The sequence below is a fragment of the Mirounga angustirostris genome, unplaced genomic scaffold (genome assembly GCF_029215605.1).
Source record: "Mirounga angustirostris isolate CCGP_5_RB_7025 unplaced genomic scaffold, mMirAng1.0.hap1 SCAF_3, whole genome shotgun sequence".
Classification (NCBI taxonomy): Eukaryota; Metazoa; Chordata; class Mammalia; order Carnivora; family Phocidae; genus Mirounga; species Mirounga angustirostris.
Window position 1 is genome coordinate 183,799,171 of NW_026991711.1, and position 25,052 is coordinate 183,824,222.

Genomic DNA, 25,052 nt, shown 5'->3' on the forward strand with positions numbered 1-25,052 from the left:
TCAAAGGAATTCCGGGGGGCGAGGGGTGGGGGGACGTCTGTGTGTCTGTGTGTCTCAGGGGGTCCAGAGAGAAGTCAGACCAGAGGCTGCGGGTTTTGTCTGTCTTGTAAGGAGCTTAGATTTTACCCCAGGGCTCTGCAGAGCTTTGTGAGGAGGCTCTGGCTAGACCGGGGTGGGAGGAGACGGATGGAACAGAGGCCAGGCAAGGGGGTCGGAGGAGGCGAGAAGTCCAAGAGCCAAAATACTAAACATTACTTCTTCCTTCCCCCTGACCCCAGGCCCTCTACTAGGAAGGTCCACGGCTAAGCCCAACGGGGAACGACCTGTAAGCAACTGCCACAGCTAGGCCTGAGCTCCTGCCCACCCCTGCTAACAGCAGGGGTCATAGCCCAGTGAGGGCAGTGAGGAGGCTCCCCCTCCATCAGCGCCCCCTGCTGTCATGTCCCTCCTGCGCCCACTACCCAACCATCACCATCTGGGTGAGACAGCGTTTGCCAGCACCTGGGTAAACTGACTCAAAATCAGTCCTTGCAGCTTACAAATCTACTAATGAAAATGGACAAGTGGGGCGCCTGAGTGGCTCAGTCAGTTAAGCGTCTGACTTGGTTTCGGCTCAGGTCCTGGTCTCAGGGTCCTGGGATCAACCCATATCAGGCTCCTGGCTCCGCCGGGAGTCAGCTTGAGTTTCTCTCCCTCTGCCCCTCGCCTGACTCCCATGTGTGCCTGCGCATACTCTCTCAAATAAATAAGAAAACAGACAAGCAGCAGCAAGGGATGACTCCCAGAATCAAGTTCTATAATTTAAAAAACCAGCTGGAGTGGGGCGGGGAGCTAGTACCAGCTAATTGCACATCATCTAACCGCCCCCGGCCGCTGTGGATGCGCCATTTGACATGTAAACACAGGAACTGACCATGGCCTGATTAAATAATGTACTTTGGGAGGTAAAAACTACACTTTATATAAGAGTTAAATTTAACCTGCTGAGGAAGGATCATTTTTTAAAAATGAGTCAGTAGCCGGATGATAACTACTGTAGCCAGATTGAGCTGCTCTGGTGCCCCACAGGATCGCTGCTTTCATAGAATTCACTGGCAATTAGCATGATTGTTTCAAAAGAAAAAACTCCACGGGAGAGGAGTGATCCCTGAAGATGTTGATGAGTCTGTAAAAGTAACCCAAAAGCTGTCCTCCTAAGTGATGGACGTGGATGACCACGTGCTCCACACATACCAAGGTCTTGATTGTGCGCCTTCTCCTGTCCTTCCAGGTATAAGAGGCTGTAGCCCGTCCAGAGCCTGGGCATGCCCGCGGGGCAGGCGGGTTCGCCATCCGTCTGACTGTGGAGAACCAGGAGGAAGCCACTGAGGTATCCAGGCCCAAACCCTTTGGGCCCAGGGTCCCCAATGGGCCCAGGAGGGCCTGGAGGAATAAAGAAAAAAAAAATGGAGGCAGGTTAAGGGGGTTGCTTTAACAAGCACTTCTGAGCACCTCCGTTCTGAGCACTCAGGGAGCAGAGAGGAGCATGACAGGGCCGGTCTCAGGAATGGCCCCTGACAGGACTGCAATATATACAAACAACTCACTCAGCAAGTATTTATTCCAAGCATCTCCCAGGTGGTCAGATTAATTTAGCATAAAAACAGATGCGGGAGGGGAGGTGAAGGGGGGATGGGTTAAATGGCTGATGGGGATTAAGGAGGGCACTTGTTGGGAAGAGCCCTGGGTGTTACACGTAAGTGATGGATCACTAACTTCTACTCCTGAAACTAATGTTACACTGTATGTTAACCAGCTGGGATTTAAATAAACACTTGAAACTACAAAAAACAAAACAAAAAGAAAACACTGAACAGACAAAACTCCCAGCCCTCCTAGAGCTTACATTCTACTTGAACAAGAGAAATGACAAACCATAAAATGTGTTAGGAAGTGATAAATGCTGAGCAGAAAAAGATGGGGTGGTGTCACCCCTGCCGTGTGACCTCCCAGATATGTGTGACCTTCTCAGACTGGACTGGGAGCCTGGTGATTGTCAAAGCGGGTCTTCCTTATCCCTCCCAGACCTCTCCCACAGTTCTGGCATATCCAGGGGATTGGGACCCACATGCACCACTTGGACCTTCTTTTGGGAGGCAGGGAGGAGGAAGGAAGCCCTAGTTCCGGCATTCTTGCCGGCAGGTGGGAATTGAGTAGCTCTGCAGGATGCGAGCAGGGTCTGTCTCCTGTGGCATGTCTAAGGGGCTGGCCCACTGAAGGAAGCCAATGGCTACTTCTAATTGCCAAGAGCCAAAGGGAAACCAAAAGTTGTTTATTTTTTTAAAAACTCATTTCTGGAAGATTGGCAGGCTCTCCCCATCTATACTGTAAACCAGAGGTTACAACATGGTAGCTTGTACACTGGATCTGGCCTGATCCCCTGTTCCGTTTGACCAGTCCAGACTGCACGGCGGGGGTCTTGGACTTGGAAAGCAGAGCATAGGCAGCATGGAACTCTCCCCTCTACACACAGCAATTGGCTGAGGCTGAGCTGTAGGCTCCGTTTTGTTACAGACATCACCGGCCCCCTTCACTCCTCATTAACAACCTGGGAGATCCTCCGCGAAGATGAGACTGTACCTGGGAGTCTTGGGGTCCCCAGCATCCAGCAATGTTACCTGGCGCGTTATATTTCAAATTACTATTCTGTCATGTCTTACCTCTCTCCTCACGCAATGCCTACTCCCCAATCTTTTTCTTAAGAAGGAGCCTTGTATTCTATATAAATGCATCCACAGTTGTGCAATAAGATGAAGGGAACTCAGAAAACTGAGGCCAAGTGATTCGGCCAGTCGTGGCGGGTGAGAACGCCCCTGCCACCCTCATCTTCCTCACGGCCTCTCAGTAGCGATCACACACAATGCCAGGCTTGCCTTGGGAAAGGCTGAGGCTTTTATGGTAATGCATAGTGGTTTGGGGAAATACTAAACGGGGGAAGAAGGCCTGGACTCATCTTTTTGGTGGTTGAGGATCAGTCAGAACGTGGGGGATTCATCCTGTTCCACTCTTGCTGCTTCTGCCTCCCTGATACCTGGTGAGTCCACATCTAAGGCAAATGCTTTTAATAGGATCAGTTTGGAAAGCCGCTTGAGAGGCCAGGGATCTCATACACAGTTCCCAGATCTATGGTGTCAATGAAAAGAAGAGAAGCTGAAAATTTTTACCTGGTACTCCAGGGCAGCCAGCTTCTCCCGCGTCCCCTTTGCTTCCAGGAGGCCCAGGGGACCCTGGGAGTCCATCCTCACCCCTCCTGCCATCCGGCCCAGACTCTCCTTTGCACCCTGCATGAGAGTTCACGACGGCATTGGTGAGAATGGCAGGACACGGGCTAGTCCTTCCGGCCCGGGGCTCCCCCTTCGGACTGCACTGCATTTGCTCACGTCGTCTTCCCAGATACATGGAGTTGGGATTGTACTATGTCGGCTTGGTGGTGGGGTCATTAGGCTCTGAGAGATCAAGCCATTTGCTTAAGTAAAAGCCAGTCATGGGCAGAGCCAGGATTTGGAGCTAGACCAGGGAGATGTTGGAAGAGAGGTCTTCACGCTTCTTCATATTCTTGTATATTTAATTTTTTTTATATCGAACATATCTGATGTCTATAATTCAATATTAGCCTTATTAATGATTTTTTTAAGAAAGCTGAGTGGAGGAATAAGTAAAACTTAATAGGATTCATTGGGAGTCAAGTTACATTTGGAGCAAGATAAGAGCAGCAGTTTTTTAAAATAATAATTGAGGGTTCACAAGGTGGGAGGTACCAGCCTTTACGTGGATTAGCCAATTTGGTCTTCTCAACAGCCACATGACCAGGCGCTCTCGTATGTCAGCCTGCCAGTGGGGAGACTGAGGGTCAGGAAGGTGACAGAGCTGGTCCTGCGGGTTGAGGAACCGCGCCCAGGCAGGCTTCATGACAAGCTGCGGAGCTCAGGTGTGCCCCCTGGAGGACGTAAACTGGGGGCCTGGCAGCAGTCACACGGATACTCGAGGGGTTCAATGTTTGGTTCCTTATGTCCGAGGCATCAAATCATTAGCCACAATCTCCTCTCATGAGTAGCAGATAGGGTCCTTGGCTGTGGAGGAGTGTTTTGCCATTAGCCTGAATTCCCTGCATTACTAGCCCCCCAAGGGTTCTGGTTTCTACCTGTTCTTCGCTCTCCCTTTCCCGCTCTCTCTGTTCTATCTTTCTCTCTGCCACGAATTAGCCTAAAACGAACCATGAAGTCAGAGAGGGCTCACGTTTTCACTCTTGGACTTGTTCTTCAAGTCAAGGGAGTGGGGAGCTACCTGAGGGTTGAGAGCGGGGGACTGGATGCTCGGGTGATCAGCTGGATGTCCCACTCGGTTTCCTGTCTCCCACAGAACCCCCTCTTACAGCCATTTGAAATGCATGCCCCTCCAAACCTCAGTGCTTTTGAAAACCTGTTCTAATATTTCCTGCTTGAGAGTGTCCCATGCAAACCTCCTCTGTCCCCACCACCAGCCAGTCCGTCCCCTCCACATCCCATGCTGGTATCCCCAGTATGCCTGGCTTTTGGGGTACTGTCATTTCTCTTTCCACTTCCTTGGGTTTTAAACAAATTCTCTTGGATTGTCATGCAGTTCCTGGACTGCATTCTGTCCATGATCATCATTCAGGAGGTGAGAAAGGAAACCTCTCCCTCTCCCCATCTGGGTGAGAGACGCCCTCTCCTTTCCAGTAACTGGGCAGAAGCCTCTTTCCGGGTGGGGCTGCTGTGCGCTGGCTGGCATATTCCGTGCCACCAGCTTCAAAGGGAACATCAGTTACTTCGGAAGGAACACAGGGCCCTGATGGTGAGCTGAGAGCATTCTTTTCTCTCCCACCCCACGAGATGATTGCAACATGGGGCCACTGTGCTATTCTGGAAAGGGCTGCCCAAGTGTTGACAAGCCAACAAATGGTCTGATCATTGAAAAGGCCACAGGCATCTTCCTGAAATATCAACGTGCGGCAGGATCACTGTCGATCTGGAGAAAGAGCTCCCCCACAAGATGTTGAGATATAGGCTTTGTTCCCTTTGGAGAAATTGTCAGGCAATTTCCAGAGATAGGAAGGAAGGCCTTTTTAACCGAGTTGTGTGCCTACGTCTTTCCCTATGTGGACTTGTTCTCCACTTGGAACTTGTTTCAAGGACTAGAGCTACATCTAAAAGCCCTCCAGTGTTTGATGGATTACCTCCTCGGAGAGCGTCACATGTTGACTTGAAGATTAAACACACTCTAACAGGATGTGGGGATGTCCATTAGGCGGTAACAGTTCAAACCGATATGGAAACCACCTTTGTGTTCATCCCAGGAAGCCCCAGCCTTTGAGGGCCCCCCGGGGAAGGAAAAGTTATAGATCAAAGAGACGTGCGAGCAGAAAAACTGGAGGCCTTCCATGGTGGAGGACTCTTAACAGAAACAAATTATATTTAGTGTGGCTGTTACCCACTCACCCTGGGCAGCAAAGAGCCAGAACTTTGTTTTTTTCTGTATAGATCTCGGCTACAGCACCAGGTTACAAAATCAGCTTAGCAATGAAAGAGGTTCGGAAGGGAAAACAAGAAGAAGCCAACAACGTCATCTGAAGTGGAGGTGGTCCTTCCCAGTGGCAGCTGATCCTTCGCAACCGACCTCGGGGGCAGCACATACGACCCCCAACACCGAGCTGAAAGAATCACCTTCAGGAGAGGACAGATGACGAGCCACATGCCCTGAAGATGACCCAAGTCAGCCAGGGTTCAGCTGCTTTGGACCCTCAGGATAGACTTACTGCTTTTCAGCAACTGGACAGTGTGGCCAATGTATCCAGGGTGGCCAGCAGAAACAGGCAGGGGAAGGGGGCCAAGGAATATACTGCAGGCAAAGAGGGTCCTTTACAGCAAGAGCTGGAGGCCCATGTCAGAGAAGAGGGAGCCAAAAGGGAACACTGGCATGGGAGTGGGTGCTTGGGGGAGGGCAGAAAGGAGCTCCAGGGAAGCTGAGCCATGGAGCAGCGTAGCACCGCTATGAGACCAATGGGTGGCACCTCGCGGGAAGGGCTGTGCAATTGTCTTTTTTTTTTTTTAACATAACTGTCATATTTTGTGGCGCAACGGTGGCCTCAGGTGCCCCCACTGCCAGCAGGCAGGGTCAGTGACATCAATAAGGAGAGGGCACAGAAAGCCAGAGAAGACCTTCTGAGGCCACCTGCAACCAGATAAGCTCATCCGACCCCAAGTTGGGCAGAACGAGAGATGACTCACAGGTGATCACTCGCAGCTGGGCCCATGTAGGGTCGCCTGTCAGCGCTCTTTCAGAAACCCACAGTCTATGGACAGAGAATCCTGAATGTGCCCAAGATAACTATTTGCCCTTTTGTTTTTTTCTTCTCAGTCACTTTCTTTGGTTCTTTTCCAAAGCCACCGCAATGGGTGAGCCCAACCGCCCAACTGGTCTCAACTGGTATTGGGGGCAGCAGCGGGTCATCTGGGGAGCTTTTCCAAAACACTGATCCTCGGGGTCTGCCTCCTTCTGCATCCCATTGGTCTGGGAGGAGGCATCGCTCTCGTTTCCAGCCCCTCCATAGCGAGGACTGAGTCCCTAGGGATGGCGTCGCTCTTAGCTGACTCTTTTAAGGACAGCACTCATATAATATGGTTAGGGTTTCTCAAACTTGAATATACATATAAATATTCTGGGATCTTGTTAAAATGCAGATTTTAACTTGGTAGGTCTGTGCCTGAGTGGCTACTGGTCCTTGGACCACACTTTGAGTAGCAAGGATGCAGCCCACCTACCCCACCTGTGCCCCCGCCATCTCCCTGTTGGAAAGTCTGGTTCCTCAAAGCCCCGTCTCCCCTTATAGGCTCTGTTCAAAGGCCGGCTCTTGCCTCGGTCTCAGCAGTCCTGCAGCCCTCCACACTAAAGTTCACCTCTCCGGTCCCATTGTCCTCAGGCCTTTGCCAGAAACTCCTCGAAAACACAAACTATGAACTCCCATTATTTAGAATTACTTATGTTCGGCTAGCTATTTCTGCCATGAGGTTGTGAGGCATTGGAGGGGGAAAAACACATCTTACTCATGTTTGTATTGCCCACAACACCTAGTACCATACTTTCTAAAGAGCACAGAGGATCTGGAAGTATTTACTGAAATAAATTTGCAGAACCCCAGTACTGGCCATATCGTCTACTTGAAAGTAGATTTTTTTAAAGGGGTGTGTATATATGTGTGTGGGGGGGTCCCAGCCCTCAGTTGCAACTGTATACATAACAAGGGGGTTGGTTTGAAAAGTAGGTTGAGTGGCTTCCTTTCCAACTGGGGCCCCGGCAGAATGGCTCCCGCGAAGAAGGGTGGCGAGAAGAAGAAGGGCCGTTCTGCCATCAACAAGGCAGTGACCAGAGAATACACCATCAACATTCACAAGCACATCCATGGAGTGGGTTTCAGGAAGCGTGCCCCTCGGGCACTCAAAGAGATCCAGAAATTTGTCATGAAGGAGATGGGGGCTCCAGATGAGCGCATTGACACCAGGCTCAACAAAGCTGTCTGGGCCAAAGGAATAAGGAATGTTCCATACCGTATCCCTATGCGGTTGTCCAGAAAACATAACGAGGAGGAAGATTCACCAAACAAGCTCTACACACTGGTTACCTATGTACCTGTCTCCACTTTCAAAAATCTACAGACAGTTAATGTGGATGAGAACTAATCACTGATTGTCAAATAAAGGTATAAAACCACACACACACACAAAAAAAGTAGGTTGAGTGACGAGTGATTCTGACGGACGCAGAGCTTGATCCACGCAGTGAGTGACAAAGACCTATGCTCACTTCCCAGTGTCCCCCACGCTGTTAATGGAAGTTGCTCCAAGTGACACCCAATTAACTTAGTGCATAAACACAGATGCAGTGCAGCAAACACAAACAAACCAAAACCACTACCACTATGAGGGAGGCTCCAGGTTCTGGACGCTACCCAACAACTTCTCAGACGCCAACAGAGGGGATATCTTTTGGGCCCTTAGCTATTTGGCTTTGGATAACACACACACACACAAACAGGTGATGCAAAACTCAAGTTCTATTTCCAATTCCTTTGTCCCCAAACCAGAAAGAGCCAAGGCCACACCTGGGCAGTGGGAAGCCAGGAGAGAGAATGGCCTCCTGCCTCCTTGGGTAGTTTGCACACAGGCTATCTAGAATCCCGGGCACTGCCAATTGGTCTGAAGAGATCAGTGACCTTGAGCTGCCAGCCTGGACTCCCTAATTTCTTTGTCAGTGACCAGTGTGATGGGGATCTGTGAAGAGAAAATAAAGCATCTGGAAGATAGTTTTTAAAGGAATGGTTTGTGAGTGAAATAAGTCAAACAGAGAAAGACATGTATCATATGATCTCACTGATATGAGGAATTCTTAATCGCAGGAAACAAACGGAGTGTTGTTGGAGGGGGGGTGGTAGGAGGGATGGGGTGACTGGGTGATGGACACTGGGGAGGGTGTGTGCTCTGGTAAGCGCTGTGAATTTTGCAAGACTGTTGAATCTCAGATCTGTACCTCTGAAACAAATAATGCAATATATGTTAAGAAAAAAAAAAAAGAAGAAGAAGGTAGCAGGAGGGGAAGAATGAAGCGGGGGAAATCGGAGGGGTAGACGAACCATGAGAGACGATGGACTCTGAAAAACAAACAGGGTTCTGGAGGGGAGGGGGGTGGGAGGATGGGTTAGCCTGGTGGTGGGTATTGAGGAGGGCACGTTCTGCATGGAGCACTGGGTGTTATGCACAAACAATGAATCATGGAACACTTCATCTAAAACTAATGATGTAATGTATGGGGATTAACATAAGAATAAAATTTAAAAAAATAAAATAAAATAAAAATTAAAGGAATGGTTTGGTCAGAGTGCTTAAATAAGGATCCTGCTACCCTGACAATGAGCAATGAGCAAATCAATTAAATGAACACGCCAGTCATGACCATAATTTAGAATGACCCTTCCCCTTTCGCTGTCCTTTCTCCAAGCGAGACACTTCCTTCCCCCCTTCTCCGAGGCTGTTTCTGCTCCACTGAGTCTCAATTCAAGTGTTTGTAATTCAAAATCCAGTCAACAGCTACTAATGACTATTAATAGAGCATCTACTCTGTCCTACAAGAGGCTTCAAACCTTGTGCCCCAAAGCTGCCCACGTAGGAGAGATTCAAGCAGGAGCCCAACATAAAACTAGTAGGCTTGTGCCGATCCAGTGAGGACATGAGCAAACCTTGGAAGAAATGTAGAAAAATGTGTAAGAGGAAGGAGATTACATTGCTTCCTACTCACGAGGTGTTTAGGCTCCATGCTAAAAACTACATAGCAAGACACCTAGATTGTCCTTCCAACAGCATCTGATGCAGATAAATGAACAACCAGTGTGAGCCTCATACCTGGTCCTGGAGGCCCTCTTGCTCCAGGGACCCCCATGGCTCCTTCCGGTCCTCTTGGGCCTGGTACCCCGGGAAGCCCAGGGATTCGGGGGCAGGACTCCACATCGGCAGGTGGCCCTGGTTCACCTGAAATTGCAATCACCACTTGTGTGACAGATTCCAACCTTACAAACAAGCTCCTTCTGTCCCCTCCAGAGTGCTCAACAGCCCAAAATAAGCTCCATGAAAACGGGACTTCTGTTCACTGGGGGGCGCGTGAGAAACTTCCAGAAAGCACTGTGTTAAATACACAACTGAGTGAGTGAATGGGATCTCAGAGGAAGCCAAACAAGAACAGAATAGTGAAGGCTGGTTGGGGCAGCAATAGTTTGGTGACCTTCACTGGATTTCCGACCTTTGGGCGCCGGTCACAGGTAGCAGTGGGAGAGCTCCCCGGATGACTCCATCATCAGCCAGGGCTCCCTCACTGTTCAGCGCTAAGAAGCTCTAGTTCTGACTTTAGCGCATCACAATCATCTGGCCGGCTGGTCAGAGCCCAGAGTTTCTGAGCACATAGGTCTGGGCTAGTGTAACATGTTCCCGGGTGAGGCTAACGGTGCTGATCTGCAGATCTTATTGGAGAATCACTGCTCTAAAGATTTGCGTGTTTTTCCTTCCTGGTTATGTTCACATCTTTAAGATATTTTTTCCTAAAGCTTCATTCAGTCACCCTGCAAATACTCCACAAGGGAAAAGAAATCATAATAACACTAACCAATAATGATAACAGCTAACACTTCTTGAATGCCTTATCATGTGCGAGGTCCCGTGCTAAGTGCTTTACAATGAAAGGCTCCCAACAAGCCTGTGTGTGTATGCGCCGCTATTATTAGAGTATTACAGGTAAGAAAACCCAGGCTCAGGTAAATAAGTGACATATCTAAGGTCACACAGCTAACACATGGCAGAGTCTAGATTAAATCAAAGATGGCCTGGGTCTAAACCTGTAGCTGTAACCAGGACACCATAAGGCCTACAGAACACTTCACATCTGCGTGATGAATTCCAAGAAATACAACATATTTTAAAAACACACTGCTTATCAGTTGTGGTTTTGTTAAAATTCATGCAAATGTGCAAAATAAGTGTAAGAACAGCAGTGATTCGGCAGCAAGAAAACCGTAGAAAATCTGGCCATAGTGACAACGCAGGTGACCCAGTAGTTAGTATGTCTGTGCAAAACAGACTTGAACCCAGGGCACCCGTGTGGCTCAGTTGGTTGAGCGTCCGGCTCTTGATTTCAGCTCAGGTCATGATTTCAGGGTCCTGAGATCAAGTGCCGCATCTGGCTCCGCGCTCAGTGCGGAGCCTGCCTGAGGATTCTCTCTCTCTCTCTCCCTCTCCTTCTGCCCCTCCTCCAGCTCATGCTCTCTCTCTTGCTCTCAAATAAATAAATAAATCTTTAAAAAAAAAAACAGACTTGAACCCTTGTCAGCTGTTTGGAATTTAATCTCTTATAAAATATTGTATAAAACCACATGTGTATTTTTACAGTACATACAGTTTAACGTAAAATGTGGCTTTTCCACTCTCGGTGACTTGAGGGAGATGCATATGAATATTTCCTATTTTCCCTGAATCACCTTGTGGATTCTGGTGGAGCGAAGGAAGCAGGTAAGGGAACGGGGGGTGGGGGGGTGGGGGGAGGGTAGGCATTTGGCTGGTGCTTCATAGTTAGGATTCTAATGTTATCTTCAAATGAGTTTATACATGCAAACACAGAGAGACATGAAAAGGACGGAAATGGAAACATTAAATATGAAACTGTAATTTTTATTTTTATCTTTTAAAAGATTTTATTTATTTATTTGGCAGAGAGAGAGCGTACGCACGAGCAGGGGGAGTGGCAGGCAGAGGGAGAAGCAGGCTCCCCACCCAGCAAAGAGCCTGATGCGGGACTCCATCCCAGGACCCCAGGATCATGACCTGAGCCGAAGGCAGACACTTACCCAACTGAGCCACCCAGGCATCCTGCAACTGTAATTTTTAAATAGAAACATTTAAAAGAGTAGGATTCTTTTTAAATTCTGATTTTGCTTTACTTTTTAATAAACCAGAAGCTGAATGAAAGGGGCCAAAGTGTCTCTTGTGTAAGGACCCTGCATTCAGGGCAAATTTTCATTAGGGTTAATAAAGAGATGCCTGGAAAGAACAAAAATGTGTACACTCACTGAGTTTCTTTTTTTCTTTTAAGAAACTCTTTTTAGTCTCTTTGGAAACCCCAGACATGAAATAATATGTTGTTTCTGCATTGTGGTGAACACTTAGTTGAAAAGAATAACAGCATTTTCCTTGTAACACGCAAACACATTTGTTCCTTGGAAATGGACTTCGATGTTATGGGAAAACCTTGTCACAGCCCCTTACTGGGTGTGAAGGACCCATCTTTTCAGGTTGTTGATACTACTTGTCTTAGGGATGTTCTGTGTATTTCTATTGTAGAATTTATAAAAGAAACTTATATGGGTATGTGCTGGAGCATTTGACAGAGAAAGCACTCACACTCTGCACCTGAATTGAAATTATGTAAGCTGAGCGTCTACTCTGCCCTGACAACCTATAATGAGACTCGGCTTTAGAATGCTCTAATATGTGGTTACCATATCTGTAATGAGGAAGCGAGGGCACTGACACCTCATATAATTACAGCATCCCATCTATGAAAATGTAACAAAGTATAACTCACAAGTACAGTGAGAAAGGCCAGTATAGAAATAAGTAGAAGCCAGGGGTGCCTGGGTGGCTCAGTTGGTTAAGTGACTGCCTTCGGCTCAGGTCATGATCCTGGAGTCCCGGGATCGAGTCCCGCATCGGGCTCCCTGCTCGGCGGGGAGCCTGCTTCTCCCTCGGACCCTCCCCCCTCTCATGTGCTCTCTTTCTCATTCTCTCTGTCTCAAATAAATAAATAAAATCTTTAAAAAAAATTAAAAAAATTAAAAAAAAAAAAAGAAAGAAGTAGAAGCCAGATGTAGAGGAAATTACGGATTTTATAGCAGCACTTACCTCTGGGACCTGGAGCGATCCAAAGTCAAAAAGTGAAGCCATGCAACGATTTTCATATGGTGGAAAGAGATTTTGAATTTGTCAGTTAGGACAAAGGTGACATGGGTTATTTGAGAATATACATAATAACCTGAGGATGGCATCAATGATGAGCAAAATGACAGCATCTTATTTACATAACTAAGTCCACATCAATGTTACTGACAAGAACAGCTCTGATTTAATAATAGAGCTTTCACATCTAGAAAAATGTGAAATGAAGCTCTCTTGTACAATATAAAATGAATTGATTTCTTATAGCAAATATACCCTAATTTTACATATATAGAAATTCCGTTCTATAGGCAGGCTTCTGAAAATTTCGTATTATTTAGCCAAGGTTTATAGGTTATGCACAGAAAGGAAATATGAGATGAATCCAAGTATAAGCTATTTGTCATGTTGTTCTGTGATCCATCGTAAAGCGGTGCAATTTATTTATTCTTTGGACTAAAGCACTAATTTAGGAGATTGCAAAATATTCCGAACTGACATCACATTACCGTAATATTGGTTTAGGATCTCAAAAGATATTATTTCTGCCAATCTCAAATACGCATGTCTGTTTGCCCTCCCAAATTTTCCTTGGCCTATTTTGATCCTATGTTGAAAACATGCTGTCGACTGAGCTTAAATTGAATAGCCTTTTTGTCTTTGTAGGAACTAATGTGTTTTACAAAAAAAGTTAAATAAAACATCTAGGAAAATCAGTGGGAATTCAGGGAGAGAAATGAATATGGTCCTCACATACAGTAATCAAATCAGCCTTTGCCTCTTGTGTGAGGGAAACACAGATTTATTTAACTTAGAAATGTTTCTGTAAAATCAGCTCCTAATTTGCAAACTTACTCATTCTAATAATAAATATTAGTTTACCAAACATAAGATTGTGTAGTGAGGCCTGAAATAAATACAGCTTAACTCTTAGAAATTGCAGGCAATTTTGAGAATAAATTACTTGCTTCAAGTCGACCCTCACAGTAAAGATTGAAACAAAAGGCTGTCTGTAGGCTGCTGGGTGAGATCATTAGGCATTAGGAGCTTACCTGGAAGACCGGGTTGCCCTTGCCTGCCTGGAATGCCAGGTAAACCCTTCTCCCCGGGGAGCCCAGGAAGTCCTTGTGGCCCCTGCAGCCCTGGGAATCCTATTGGTCCTAAAAGGAACATAAAGACAGGGGCACTGGAATGGAGCAATATCAAGACAATGACAGTCAGGTGGACCGAACTCAGAGATTCACCCCAACAAAATTCAGGGCAAAGTCAGCCTTAGAATCCAGATGAGCCTCTCACTTTTTCTGTAAAGCTAAGAGCTGCCTCTGTCTGAAGGAAAAACAAGAGTCCGTCAAAAGGAGTAAGGAAAATGGTTTCATGATCAAGACAGGACTAAAATAGAATGAAAAGCCCGGTCATCCTGAACTTTCTCTGGAGACAGAGGACTGGGAGTGAAGGGAAAATAGGGGATGGGCTTGGCCACGTGGGACGATGTGCCTCCTGGCCCTGAGCTCCTGCCTCTCTTCCTCACAATCTCCTGTTTCAGCCCCGCCAGCCACTCAGTGCCTCATGCGTGAGGTTCCTTCTCTTCTTCTATGCCTACTAAGCCTCACTTCCTCGGGGAAACCCTCTCTGGGGCCCCAACCCAACTCCATTTGCTCTTGATGTGCTGTCATAGAAGAGTGTCCCTTACTCGGAGCACCTGCCTCAGTTTATATTGATGGATCCTTTAGTGTGAATGTCTGTCTTCCCCAATGACACTCTACACTGAGTATGAGTGGGGACTGTTTAAACCTGCTCACTGTTAAATTCCTGTAGGTACCTAATAAATGTTTGTGGACTAGATCAAATATTTCCCACTGTTTAAGTCTGAAAAGGTAAAATGAAGAAAATCCCTCCTCCTTTCCACAGTTAAACACTCTTTGGACCATACGCCCACAGGAATGGGAGTTAAGAAGCATGCTTAGTGGTTTCATCAATATTTCTAAGTCGTTGTATATCCTTTTGTTGGTAGCTGTTACTTATACTGCATAATATTTTCCCAATCCTGAAGAATATTTCCAGGTGGAGGTTCATTCTCTAGAGTAGCAACTGGGAAGAAGGAGTGTCTATTTGGGAAAGGAACAAGGTTATATAGCTAGCCTCTTCCTTCCCTTTGGTGACCAGCATGCTTGCCTGTTTATCCAATTCTGGGGTTCAGTAATTGGAAGCCCACATACCTGCAGGTATAAGCCACATTCTCTAAAATTGATTTTATTGCTAATAAAGTTGAAGAGGGTTGTTGTGTACTGTTGTGCAGGTTGTGCACTGCACCATTACAGGGATGCCATTTGCACTGTCATCATGGCAGCCTTGTGGTAATTCTGATCTTCATTTTGCCCTAATCTTTTGCTTTATTTCACATTCGGTTCAGAAGTCAGGCAGAGTGCCAGTTATTGGGCTGACTTTGACAGTTGCTTCTCTATCCAGCTTCCTTATCTATGACATAAGGAACAAAATGATAACCATTATTGGTCCCTTTTCAACAAAAAAGTTCTATGAACTGAATAATTCTCTGAAACCTGGTGACCAAAAGCTAACATCCCCAAATATTAGCAGTTAGGTAAAAGTGAATTAAAAAATATTTTGGCTTTAAAAATTGGGGGAATCCAATAATGGAGACTCTCTCATGAAAATAAGAGAGCAAGGTCAGCAGTCTAAAATCGAACTGTCCACTACAGAAGCCACGAACAGCAATGTGGCTACTCAACACTTGGAATCAGCGCGTCCAAACTGGGGTGTCCTGTACGCTGAGACACGAACCAGACTTCAAAGCTGGGGAGGAGGAGTGTCTTAGCTGGGAGAGGGACTAGGTCGTACCAACAGCCCTGGTCATTGCACTTGTAATTTATGTCAATGATGATATGATAACGCAGTAATATTTGAATATATTCTGTTAAAGGAAATATGAAAGTTCATGTCGCTTATTTCTTTTTACTTTTTCAAATGGGGCTACCATGCCTTTTCATTACATGCATAGTTTGTGTTCTATTTCTGCTGTTAGTTCTGGTCTAGAAGATTATCAAGTATGTTATTAGGGGCTGAAGATGAACTTGTGTTTCTTCTTTTCACTCGTCCAACTGTTCCCCAAACTTGAGGACTCTTTGGGAAATGCAGGGCACTTAAGAAATGCAGTGACTACATCCATAGGAAATGAAGTTACCTCCCAGGGGTGCAGAAACCCAGACCCTGAAGGGCAAGATAACAAGAGTCTTCGGGCACTACTTAAGGAACAATGTGCATTCCTACCTTTCTGGCCATCTTTTCCATCACATCCTGGGAAGCCTTTGTGTCCTGGAGGGCCGGGTGGGCCCGGGGGACCAGGAGGCCCCGGCAGACCACAGTCTCCTGGTTCCCCTTTCAGAAGGTCGACACTCCCAGGGGGGCCTGGGGGCCCGGGCACTCCTGACCACAGGGAGGAGGCAAAAAACTTCTTTCAGTCAAAGACAAATGTGACTGCGGGCTACCTGAGAGCTCCTTAAGAAAAGTAACTGAATGCAAGCAAGTGATGGAGGGAATCAGAAGAATAAAAAAGTCAACAATATCAGAAGCGAAACGGGGATTGTCTCACGGAGCCCCCAAGCTGGGAGACGGTGTAAATGGTGTTAGTAACTGTTAGACAAATGAGCCTACAGAAAGCCTTCCTTCCCTTCCAAGCCAGCCCTTTTGGAAGCAGGGGTTTATGGCTTTTCTTTGCATTGTCATCCCCCTGCTTTAATATGATAGGTAGAAGGATGGATGGATGGGCGAACAGACACATAGATGACAGGCTTTTGAGAAAAATCTGGCTGATGGAAAAGGAATATTCACTCAATTAAATATTTAATCCTCTTTGAAAACAGGGGTCTACACCCAGGAAGTGAGTCCAAACTCTACTCCTACTTAGCTTCTACACTGCCTAGGGTATTTTTGAGCATTTTAATTTTTCCCAGCGTCAAATAGAATCCCATAATCTTTTAGCCCACCCTGACCAAAATCCTAAAGCTGTAAAGGTAGGGGGGGTTGGGTCTGTCTGAAGGAGCGCTAGGAGCTATTAGCAACATGATTGTCTGCCCTTTGCAAAAGCCCCAGCCCCAGCCGGCTCCGGTCAGACCCCACTCTGGGAAATACTGCCTTGCTGGACTTCGTCCCTGCCAAGTGCCGAGAGGAATGACATGTACCGGGAGCCGCACTTGAAGAGACTCTGCTTCTGTGTGTGCCAGGCCTGGGCAGTCACACTGGCCGGGGGCGTGGTGGTTCTCATGGCTGGTGCCAGAGACCACCGGGCAGCGTGAGATTCCCTCCGGCCGGAGGCTTCTGCACCCTCGTGCTCAGCACCATGCTGGCACCGGTGCCTGGAGAGCCCCGCTGAGGGTCAGAGCGCGTCCCCAGAGAGCCCCGGCCCAGGCTGGGCCTGACAGCCCCGCAGCGCCCACACTCCCCGCCTTCCCCATCCGCCCGCCTGGCGGGGCTGCTAAGGGGCTTCAGCTCTGCCATTCTCCGGTCCGACGTCCCTCCGGAGCTGGCGGCATCTAAGGAAGGGAGGGTCACCATCCTTTGCCAGGATTTTCTCATACCTCTTGGACCGTCGGGGCCAGGAGGTCCCTGATCTCCGGGGGGACCTGGGTCAGGAATGTCCCCTTTAGGAGCTCTTCCTGCGGCACCTGCAGGACCAGGGGATCCAGGTCTCCCTGGGGAGGGACGTGTTCAGATGTCAGCCTCCTCACGTTTGGAAGGTTCTGATTTAGTTATTAAGAGGGGCAAAGCATGCTGCGTCTTACCTGGGGGGCCGGGGGCACCTCTTCCTCCAGAAAGGCCTGGGGGAGAAATTCCCGGGCTCCCGGGGTCTCCCGTCTCCCCTTTCAGCCCGGGTACGCCCACTGGACCAGGTGGGCCCACGTCGTGCAAACCTTGGCGAGGGAAACAGCATTAGTACTTCGTCTTCTCCCTGTTTGTCCCTGTTGTGGCCCCTGGAAAAGAACTGCTTCCAGACGGGGTGACAGGGGCCCAGCGGGTTGTGCTGAGTCCGACCACCTGCTGCAGTGGTGGCCCCAGGGCTGAAAACTCTCCCTGGGTCGGCCGTTACGTACCCTCTTACGCCCCACCACACCGCAGGTCAGCCGTGGGCTTATTTTATGGTTATTTCCCCCGTTGAAACAAAACCGAAAAAACAACAGCGTATCAACGTTCCAACCTCTACCCCGGAGTGAAACCAAATGAGATCCAGCCATAAGGAATTATGAATACAATGGTTTGAAATTTAAGGTGGAAACTGGCACGTAAATAACCATTGCGGAGTTCACACTGAAACGGGAGAACATCACTGGTTTCTTGGGGGAGGCACACATTTTATCAGGCTCTGTGGAGGAGCCTCTAAAATGAATCCAATGTGATCTAAATTAATTCTTGGCCTTCCACACTGTATCAAGAGTCTGTCTCTCTCCAGCAATTGCATCCAACCCTCTGCCCAAACACCCTCAAACCTCCATGTCTGAGTCCATCTGCCCTGTCTGGTTGTGGGCTGTTTTTCTGAGACACTTAAGCAACAAACGAGCACTATATTAAGATACCAGAACAAGCTCCAATGCAGTTGTTGATGATTAGCCTGTTTGGGATAGCGAAGATAACAGCGACTTGCTCAGGTCATTTGTTTAAGCAGCAGCCCATTGGGGGCGCAAGAAGTACTCATTAGACCCACGTGGTCGTACTTGCCATCACTACACCGAACACCAAAAAGACAAAACCTCCCAACTATCTGTTATTGGTAACATTTAAAATTCGAGTTCCACCTAGGCAATTATTCAGGATATTTTCAGCAGAGAGATAATCCCAAGCAACATCAACAGAAGTCACTGGTAACCATCTATTCCTTCTTAAATTGGGTTTTCTCAGGGGTCCTTTTTAGAGAAGTCGTCTTCAGTACTAGGAACAGTCCAATACTGTGTCTCTCAGGTAAGCCAATTTCTTAGTTCGGCACCCCAAATCCTGTGTAGTGAAGGAATACCACCAGCATCTGAGGCTGCTGACGGCAGTTCAATCTTTTGCAAAGGATTTTCTCTTACCTGAAGTGCCTTTGGCTCCTTTCTGACCCTTTAAGCCATGCAAGCCGTTCAGACCGGGTGACCCGGAGGGACCTGAAACACATCACAGGCCTGTGACCCACCAGGGAAGATCCAGTGTTGAAGTTCACCGGCCATCGGGCCCAGGCACGCCCAGGGGACGACTCGCTGATGGCCACCGACAGATTGTTCAGGCGGGAGCATGAGGTCGCACTGTCTAGATGTCATTATCAAGGCTAAATCCGTGCCAGTGGTTATTACTTAACACATTCATTTGATGGACATTTTCTGCAAGACAGCTTAACACATTTCTTTGGTTTTACCACACTTCTCTTGGTTTATGACCATCTCTCTCTATCCAGATACAGTCTAGAATTACTGAATCTTGGTGTAGGAAGGGACCTTTGGTTCTAGGACAATGAACTCATCCTAGACGAGAGAAAAGAGATTGGACTAGAGCAAACCCAGGCCTCCTTCCTCCCAGGCTCAGAACCTGTCCACTCCACCATGGTCTGTAGATACTAATTTCTTCAGGATCTAGTCAGGTAAATGTAGTAAGACAATAAGGACAGGTGGAGTCTGTGACAAACTGGGGAATACATGACCTACCTAACTTTTCTTCAAGTACCGTACTACTCAGAAAGAAGAAGCTTGCAGGGCAACTTTGGTTGGTGCTATTTCTTTGCCACTACTTCTTTCAAAACAAACCACTCTGATATCTCTTTATTGAAACTAAATTTATTTCATAACGATCACTGAAAATTCCTGTCTCTGTAATTAGGTATGATCTCTTTCTGCCAGGCATCAGTGTAGTCCTCCAAGGAGATATCTACCAGCCTGACTTCACATGAACACTGAACACCTATCAATCTATAGATTCATAAATATATAAATGTTTAAAGTATCTATAATACATTTATATTATAACATATAGATATATAAGTGTATAGATTTATAGGGAGGGAGTAGAGGAAGGAAACAAGGGATAGACAGAGGGAGGAAAGGAAGAAGGCAGACGACTGAGACGTACAGAACATTTCCGGGAGCTGAGCCCTCTGCCAGGTGATTCATACATGTCTTGTCTCACTGATTTGGGGGAAAGAATCTTCTCCCCAGCCCCTGGCCAAACGTGGTGACCTTCCAAATTCATTGGTGGATCTTTATTGGAGGCTGAGAGCCAGCCAGCCCCTCACTCAGTTTAGGGCCACATTCCTGTCCTTTGCAATCATAATGCCTTAGCAAACATCAAATGGCCCTCAGCTACCCCATGATACCTACACAGAGCTCCCCGATGCCCTTCTGCTGGTGCCTATCCCACATCATGCCACAAGCAAGTCTTTGGGTGACTGGATTACTTGGGTAAATTAATTGAGTGCAAGATAAAGTCTTATTAGTCATCCCATGCCCCCATTTAGCATGTCTCCTGACACACAGTTGGTGTTCAATACGTGTTGGTTGAATGGGTGAGTGGATGCATGAATGAGTGAGTGAGAAAATTTACCACAGGGAAGGCTGGGACGTGAATGGGTGGAGAGAAAGCTGTGGGAGGGAGGGGGTACAATGTCTATTTGCACATTACATGGTCTTTGGTAGATTTATGGGAGGAATAAGATTTGATTAAGTTAGAGGCATCCATTTGTGTATAAATAATTTAAGTGCTAATTATTATCTACTCATTAATGCAAGTCCTCTGTGGGCTTCTTATTAAAAGAGAGAACACTAAGCTAGTTCCACTCTATTTATTATCAGTACTTGAAATGGACATTATTCTATTTTTAAACTCAAACTTTAGATTGGTGCAAATGAGCCATATTCTCTCATCCCCACCCCCCACCCCCAAAAAATGGGAATGCACCCTTATTTTTCCTAAAGCTCTTATTTCCTAACCACTTTTCACAGTTCTGGCTGAGTTTATTTTTCAATCCTCTTTCCTCTTAATGAGCCAACCTTTCAAGTCTGCACCAAAAGCACACACAGACCTTCTTCATCTGCCAAATCTGGATATTTATTGCAATCTATCTGAAATGATAATAAATTTTTTGAGAACACTTTGCTATTTCAATGTGTTTTGATCTCCAGCTGGAGCCACCAAGATTGATGGCTTGGGGGACTTAGCTGGGGTGGAATGTCTCAGCTTCTGCCAACTCTCCATTGTCCCATCAACGCATCCAGATCCCGGGCTGTCACAGGCCCAGGCCCTCACCATTGTTGAACTGGCCGACCCTTATCTGACCCAATGTTATCTTTCTAAATCGAATGCAGCTACATCTGGGTAGGATTTTAAGGGCAATTTTTCCTTTTTACTGAAAGCTTTTTATCAATCCCATCTCTAAATCAGAAAGTTGTTCATGCATAAAATATATACAGTGCAGATGAGAGGCAATTAGGCTAACAAAGCACATTCCTTGGTAATGAGGATTTTTTATTCACCTCTCTGGCCGTCCTCCTGCTTAACACCCTTCACGTAAGGCTGCACCTCCCTATGCTCATGGGACAGCACGTGCTCCCCCCCAGTCAGAGAATCAAAACTCCTGCCCCAGCCCTAAGGGGAATCACAGCCTCCATCCCAGTTAGCCAGCCCACTCAGAGACTGGGTTCTCACTGAGGTTTTCTTTTGTTCTAAAGCCTGAAAATGCTACTCTATCCCCGGTGGCCTTTGTACAGGTTTATACTTTAAATGGGGTGACCATCTCGTCCCTGTGCATGGGGGACTTGCCCAGTTCTGGCATCCTGAGGCACCCCTCCATCCCAGGCAAACCCGGACAGCTGGTCACCCGAACGTGAAAGCCAATGGGAAAGGGACCCACGTAACTACAGGTAATGGTCGAACACAGTTGAAAACATATCAAAACAGATTCTGAAATAAGATATATATGATTTTTGGTTCAGAAACTACATGAGTGCCTACTGAGGAGAGGCACAAGAGCATAAAGACATGGTCTCCTAAGCCCCAGAGCTTCTGTCCCCAAATGTCCTCGGTGACAGCTGCTGACAAGACAATGGAGAGCACGAGAGAAGCAGTCCCTGACCTGACAGAACAAATGGGCAATTACTTCAGGAGCAGTAAGTGCTGTGGGGGCAGGGCTGGAAGGACACTCCTCTCAATGGAGAAGAGGGGAGAACATTCCCATGACTTCCACAGCTGTAACATGCATGGCATTTCTTTCCAGATAAACGACATTTCTAGGTGCCTTTATTTCTGAGGAAACATTTCGCTTGCCACCAGCCAAAACACCCCAATCCACATCGTTATGGTTGTTGCCATGGAGCAGACAGTTGTCTTTAGGTTTTCATTATTCCAATCTCATGAACGCCTAACGAGGAACCGAGTGTCTTCCCTTTAGAGGGCATATGTGCTTGAACTTAATTTAAATCTACAAATCAAGCCCTTTTTAGCATATGTTTAAGTTAGAGTTTAAATCTGCCTGAACACAAGCAGGACTCAGGATCCACGTGGCTGTTCCAGCAGAACAAACAACTTTGGAGTTCAACAGCTGGTTTGTTCAAACAAGATAATCAGTCCCCTTGACTTATTTAGAACATACTTCAAATATTTAGTTTCTCAGATCAAAGTGTTTCTGCTGGAGTACAGTTCATTTTTATATCAGCATGATAAACTGCAACAATGGATTTATATTGTGGACGTTTTTGTTTTCAGGAATGTATTCACGGTTTGGTCGGGTTGGGTTGGGTTTTTAAAGACTGGTTGTTCATTGGGCAGTTTGCAGAGACACAGTGTCCCTGAGTGGCCAGGAAGCGCCACTGCTGCGTCCGTCTGTGTGCCGGGGTGAGTATTTGGGGTGACAGAGTCACTGCCTCACCTTCTCGTGACAAACTCATTATTTTATAGCACAGAACTCCAATGTGGTTGGAGATTATTTTTCGAGTAATTCTGTTACTCAGTCAATGTCATTGGCTATTAGTTTTTAAATAACATATCATAGTGAGGGCGCCTGGGTGGCTCAGTTGGTTAAGCGACTGCCTTCGGCTCAGGTCATGATCCTGGAGTCCCGGGATCGAGTCCCGCATCGGGCTCCCTGCTCAGCGGGGAGTCTGCTTCTCCCTCTGACCCTCCTCCCTCTCGTGCTCTCTGTCTCTCATTCTCTCTCTCTCAAATAAATAAATAAAATCTTTAAAATAAAATTAAAATAAAATAAATAAATGGTGGATTGGGGGCGCCTGGGTGGCTCAGTCGGTTAAGCGACTGCCTTCGGCTCAGGTCGTGATCCTGGAGTCCCGGGATCGAGTCCCGCATCGGGCTCCCTGCTCGGCGGGGAGTCTGCTTCTCCCTCTGACCCTCCTCCTTCTCATGCTCTCTGTCTCTCATTCGCTCTCTCAAATAAATTAATAAAATCTTAAAAAAAAAAAAACATATCATAGTGAAATTATGTGATAAATGCAAACTAATTCAAGGGCAGGACAAATCAACAACAGCAACCTGAGCCCAGTGATTTTAGTCAAACTGAGTGTCTATTGTTATGGCACTGAGAGGTTTGAAAATCCTTGCTATTTTTATTAAACTAGGAGGGTGAGATGAAGGGGAAATGCAGTAGGAGTGGTTAATAATGGAAAAGTTTTCTTTTGGGTTTTTACCAATTTCATCGTCCAGACACGCGAAAAAGTGTCCGAGGACACCCCACCAAGGCTACAGGGATTTTCCAGGGACAGCAAACAGCCACAATCACTAGATAAACTTTTAACATTAAAAAAATTACGGCATTGCTTGAAATCCTAAATTTATCACAAATCACTGGACTTTGCATTAAATGTCAATGAAGAGGGAGAAGAACAGTACAAAGATGTCTTGTTTAGTTATGGGAACCAGAAGCCAAGTAATATTTGGCCACATGGAAATACATAAGTACCAGCACTCCAAAATAAAGGGCCTCCCTCTCTGCAGAATACTGCCATGTCACACATACCACACTACTGCGTGTTGGAAAACAAACATGATTTGAAAGCTATTTGGTGAGGGGAGCGATGAAAGCGTGGAAAATTTTAATTTGGATTTTCAAAACAATAAAACAATGAAGCCCAAAGGAGGGGTTTCCAACTCTTCCGAGTGGAGGTAATTTCCATTTGGCCAAAATTTAGTACATGGATGAGTCACCTAGCAGAAGCTAAGGGGAGGAAGGAGGAGAGAGAGGAGCTTAGTTATAGAAATCTACTAAGTAAGGCTTGACCCTTCGTCTGCTTATTCAAGTGAAGACCCTCAACTTCATAGCTATTAGCTCAGTTGTCCATTCTTCTACTTATCCAGTCCTCTATTAATTTATTCACAAACTTAAAAATACTTACAATAACCATCCAGGAGATTTACTGGGTATCCACTGGGTGCCAAGGATACAAAAATCATATTCTACTTGGTGAGAAAGACCTCTAAACATACAAATGTGTAGGACATAGGTGCCACACTAGAAGTATATACAAAGTACCCAGGAAAAACATTTTTTTTTCTAAAATGGGAAAAAATGGACTGAAGAGGAGTAAGGACTATGGAGGAATGGAGGGGCATGAAGTTCTGTTAACAACAAATAAATATGACGTACGATAGGATATATGGTATTATTGTAACCAAACTTATAACCAGTTTACTATTACCCATAAAGACCAAAAATTCAACCAGGAAAAAATGTTTTTTTAATCTAACAAAGATAAAGAATATTGGTAACTCTTTCTCCATAGCATTTTTATTCTTTTCCTTCCACTTATCACAATTGGTAAATGTAGATTTATTTACACGTATGTTTTTAATACGTCTCCACGACTACACTGTGAGATCCCTGAAGGCAAGAACAAGGTCTATTCTCTTCAGAATTGTACACCTAGTGTCTAACACACAATTTGGAACATAAGAGGAGCTTAACTATCCAAGGAGACAGTAAGTGAAGAGGCCTGAACATTATGGAAAACACTGGGGGAAATGCTCTCAACAAAGGCAGCACCATATTTTGGTAGAAGGCAAGTGGAGAGCCTAGATGAGCTGCCTGAAGCTCTGAGTGAGAAAGAAGAGGAAGGAGTTGATGGGCATGTGGGAAAGAGTAAGGAGCCATGACCAACAGAGGTGACATGCAGCGCAAGAAAGGCGCTGTTGATTTGCCCTCATGGGTGGGGTTTCCTTTCCACTCACCTTTTATTCCTGGAAGACCTGATGCCCCTGGATCTCCCATCATGCCTCTTGGCCCAGGATCCCCTGTTTCTCCTGGAGGTCCCTGCAGCCCAGGCACCCCTTGATTACCTGAGGATGAGAGAGGGAGGTTCTGCAGACACCCACATGAGATAGGAGTTACCTTAATGGGGAAGGTCATCTGTGCTCTTAACAGATGGGTAATTGGGAACATTGTCATCACTTTTTTCCCCTAGACCTCCTAACTCTACAGAGAAAAGCACACTTAACCTCAGACGCAGCAAATCACTTTGGAATGATTACCGCTGCCATTTATAATTTTAAACT

The 25,052-nt window shown here is 46.5% G+C and overlaps 3 protein-coding genes across 3 annotated transcripts in view; 2 read left to right on the forward strand and 1 right to left on the reverse strand.

Moving 5' to 3' along the window:
• RHBDD1 (rhomboid domain containing 1) overlaps positions 1–25,052 on the forward strand; it is a 160,573-nt gene that overhangs the window by 130,988 nt on the left and 4,533 nt on the right. The window lies entirely within an intron of this gene.
• The window catches only part of COL4A4 (collagen type IV alpha 4 chain), a 122,272-nt gene that overhangs the window by 2,906 nt on the left and 94,314 nt on the right, over positions 1–25,052 (reverse strand). The window contains exons 38-47 of the mRNA XM_054505988.2: positions 24,729–24,836; positions 18,602–18,673; positions 17,321–17,449; positions 17,117–17,230; positions 15,810–15,965; positions 13,577–13,684; positions 12,492–12,500; positions 9,450–9,575; positions 3,204–3,320; positions 1,234–1,422 (exon numbers count right to left, since the gene is read on the reverse strand). Coding sequence (XP_054361963.2) covers positions 1,234–1,422; positions 3,204–3,320; positions 9,450–9,575; positions 12,492–12,500; positions 13,577–13,684; positions 15,810–15,965; positions 17,117–17,230; positions 17,321–17,449; positions 18,602–18,673; positions 24,729–24,836 — 1,128 coding nt within the window. The remainder of the gene's footprint in view (positions 1–1,233; positions 1,423–3,203; positions 3,321–9,449; positions 9,576–12,491; positions 12,501–13,576; positions 13,685–15,809; positions 15,966–17,116; positions 17,231–17,320; positions 17,450–18,601; positions 18,674–24,728; positions 24,837–25,052) is intronic.
• LOC123838782 (large ribosomal subunit protein eL31-like) lies at positions 1,375–8,628 on the forward strand. Its single transcript, XM_064587158.1, has one exon. The coding sequence runs from the start codon at positions 7,356–7,358 to the stop codon at positions 7,731–7,733; it is 378 nt and encodes a 125-aa protein (XP_064443228.1). The 5' UTR covers positions 1,375–7,355; the 3' UTR covers positions 7,734–8,628.

Excerpts from the sequence above, each read along its gene's own strand:
- LOC123838782 (XM_064587158.1), top strand. The coding sequence starts at position 7,356 with ATGGCTCCCGCGAAGAAGGGTGGCGAGAAGAAGAAGGGCCGTTCTGCC.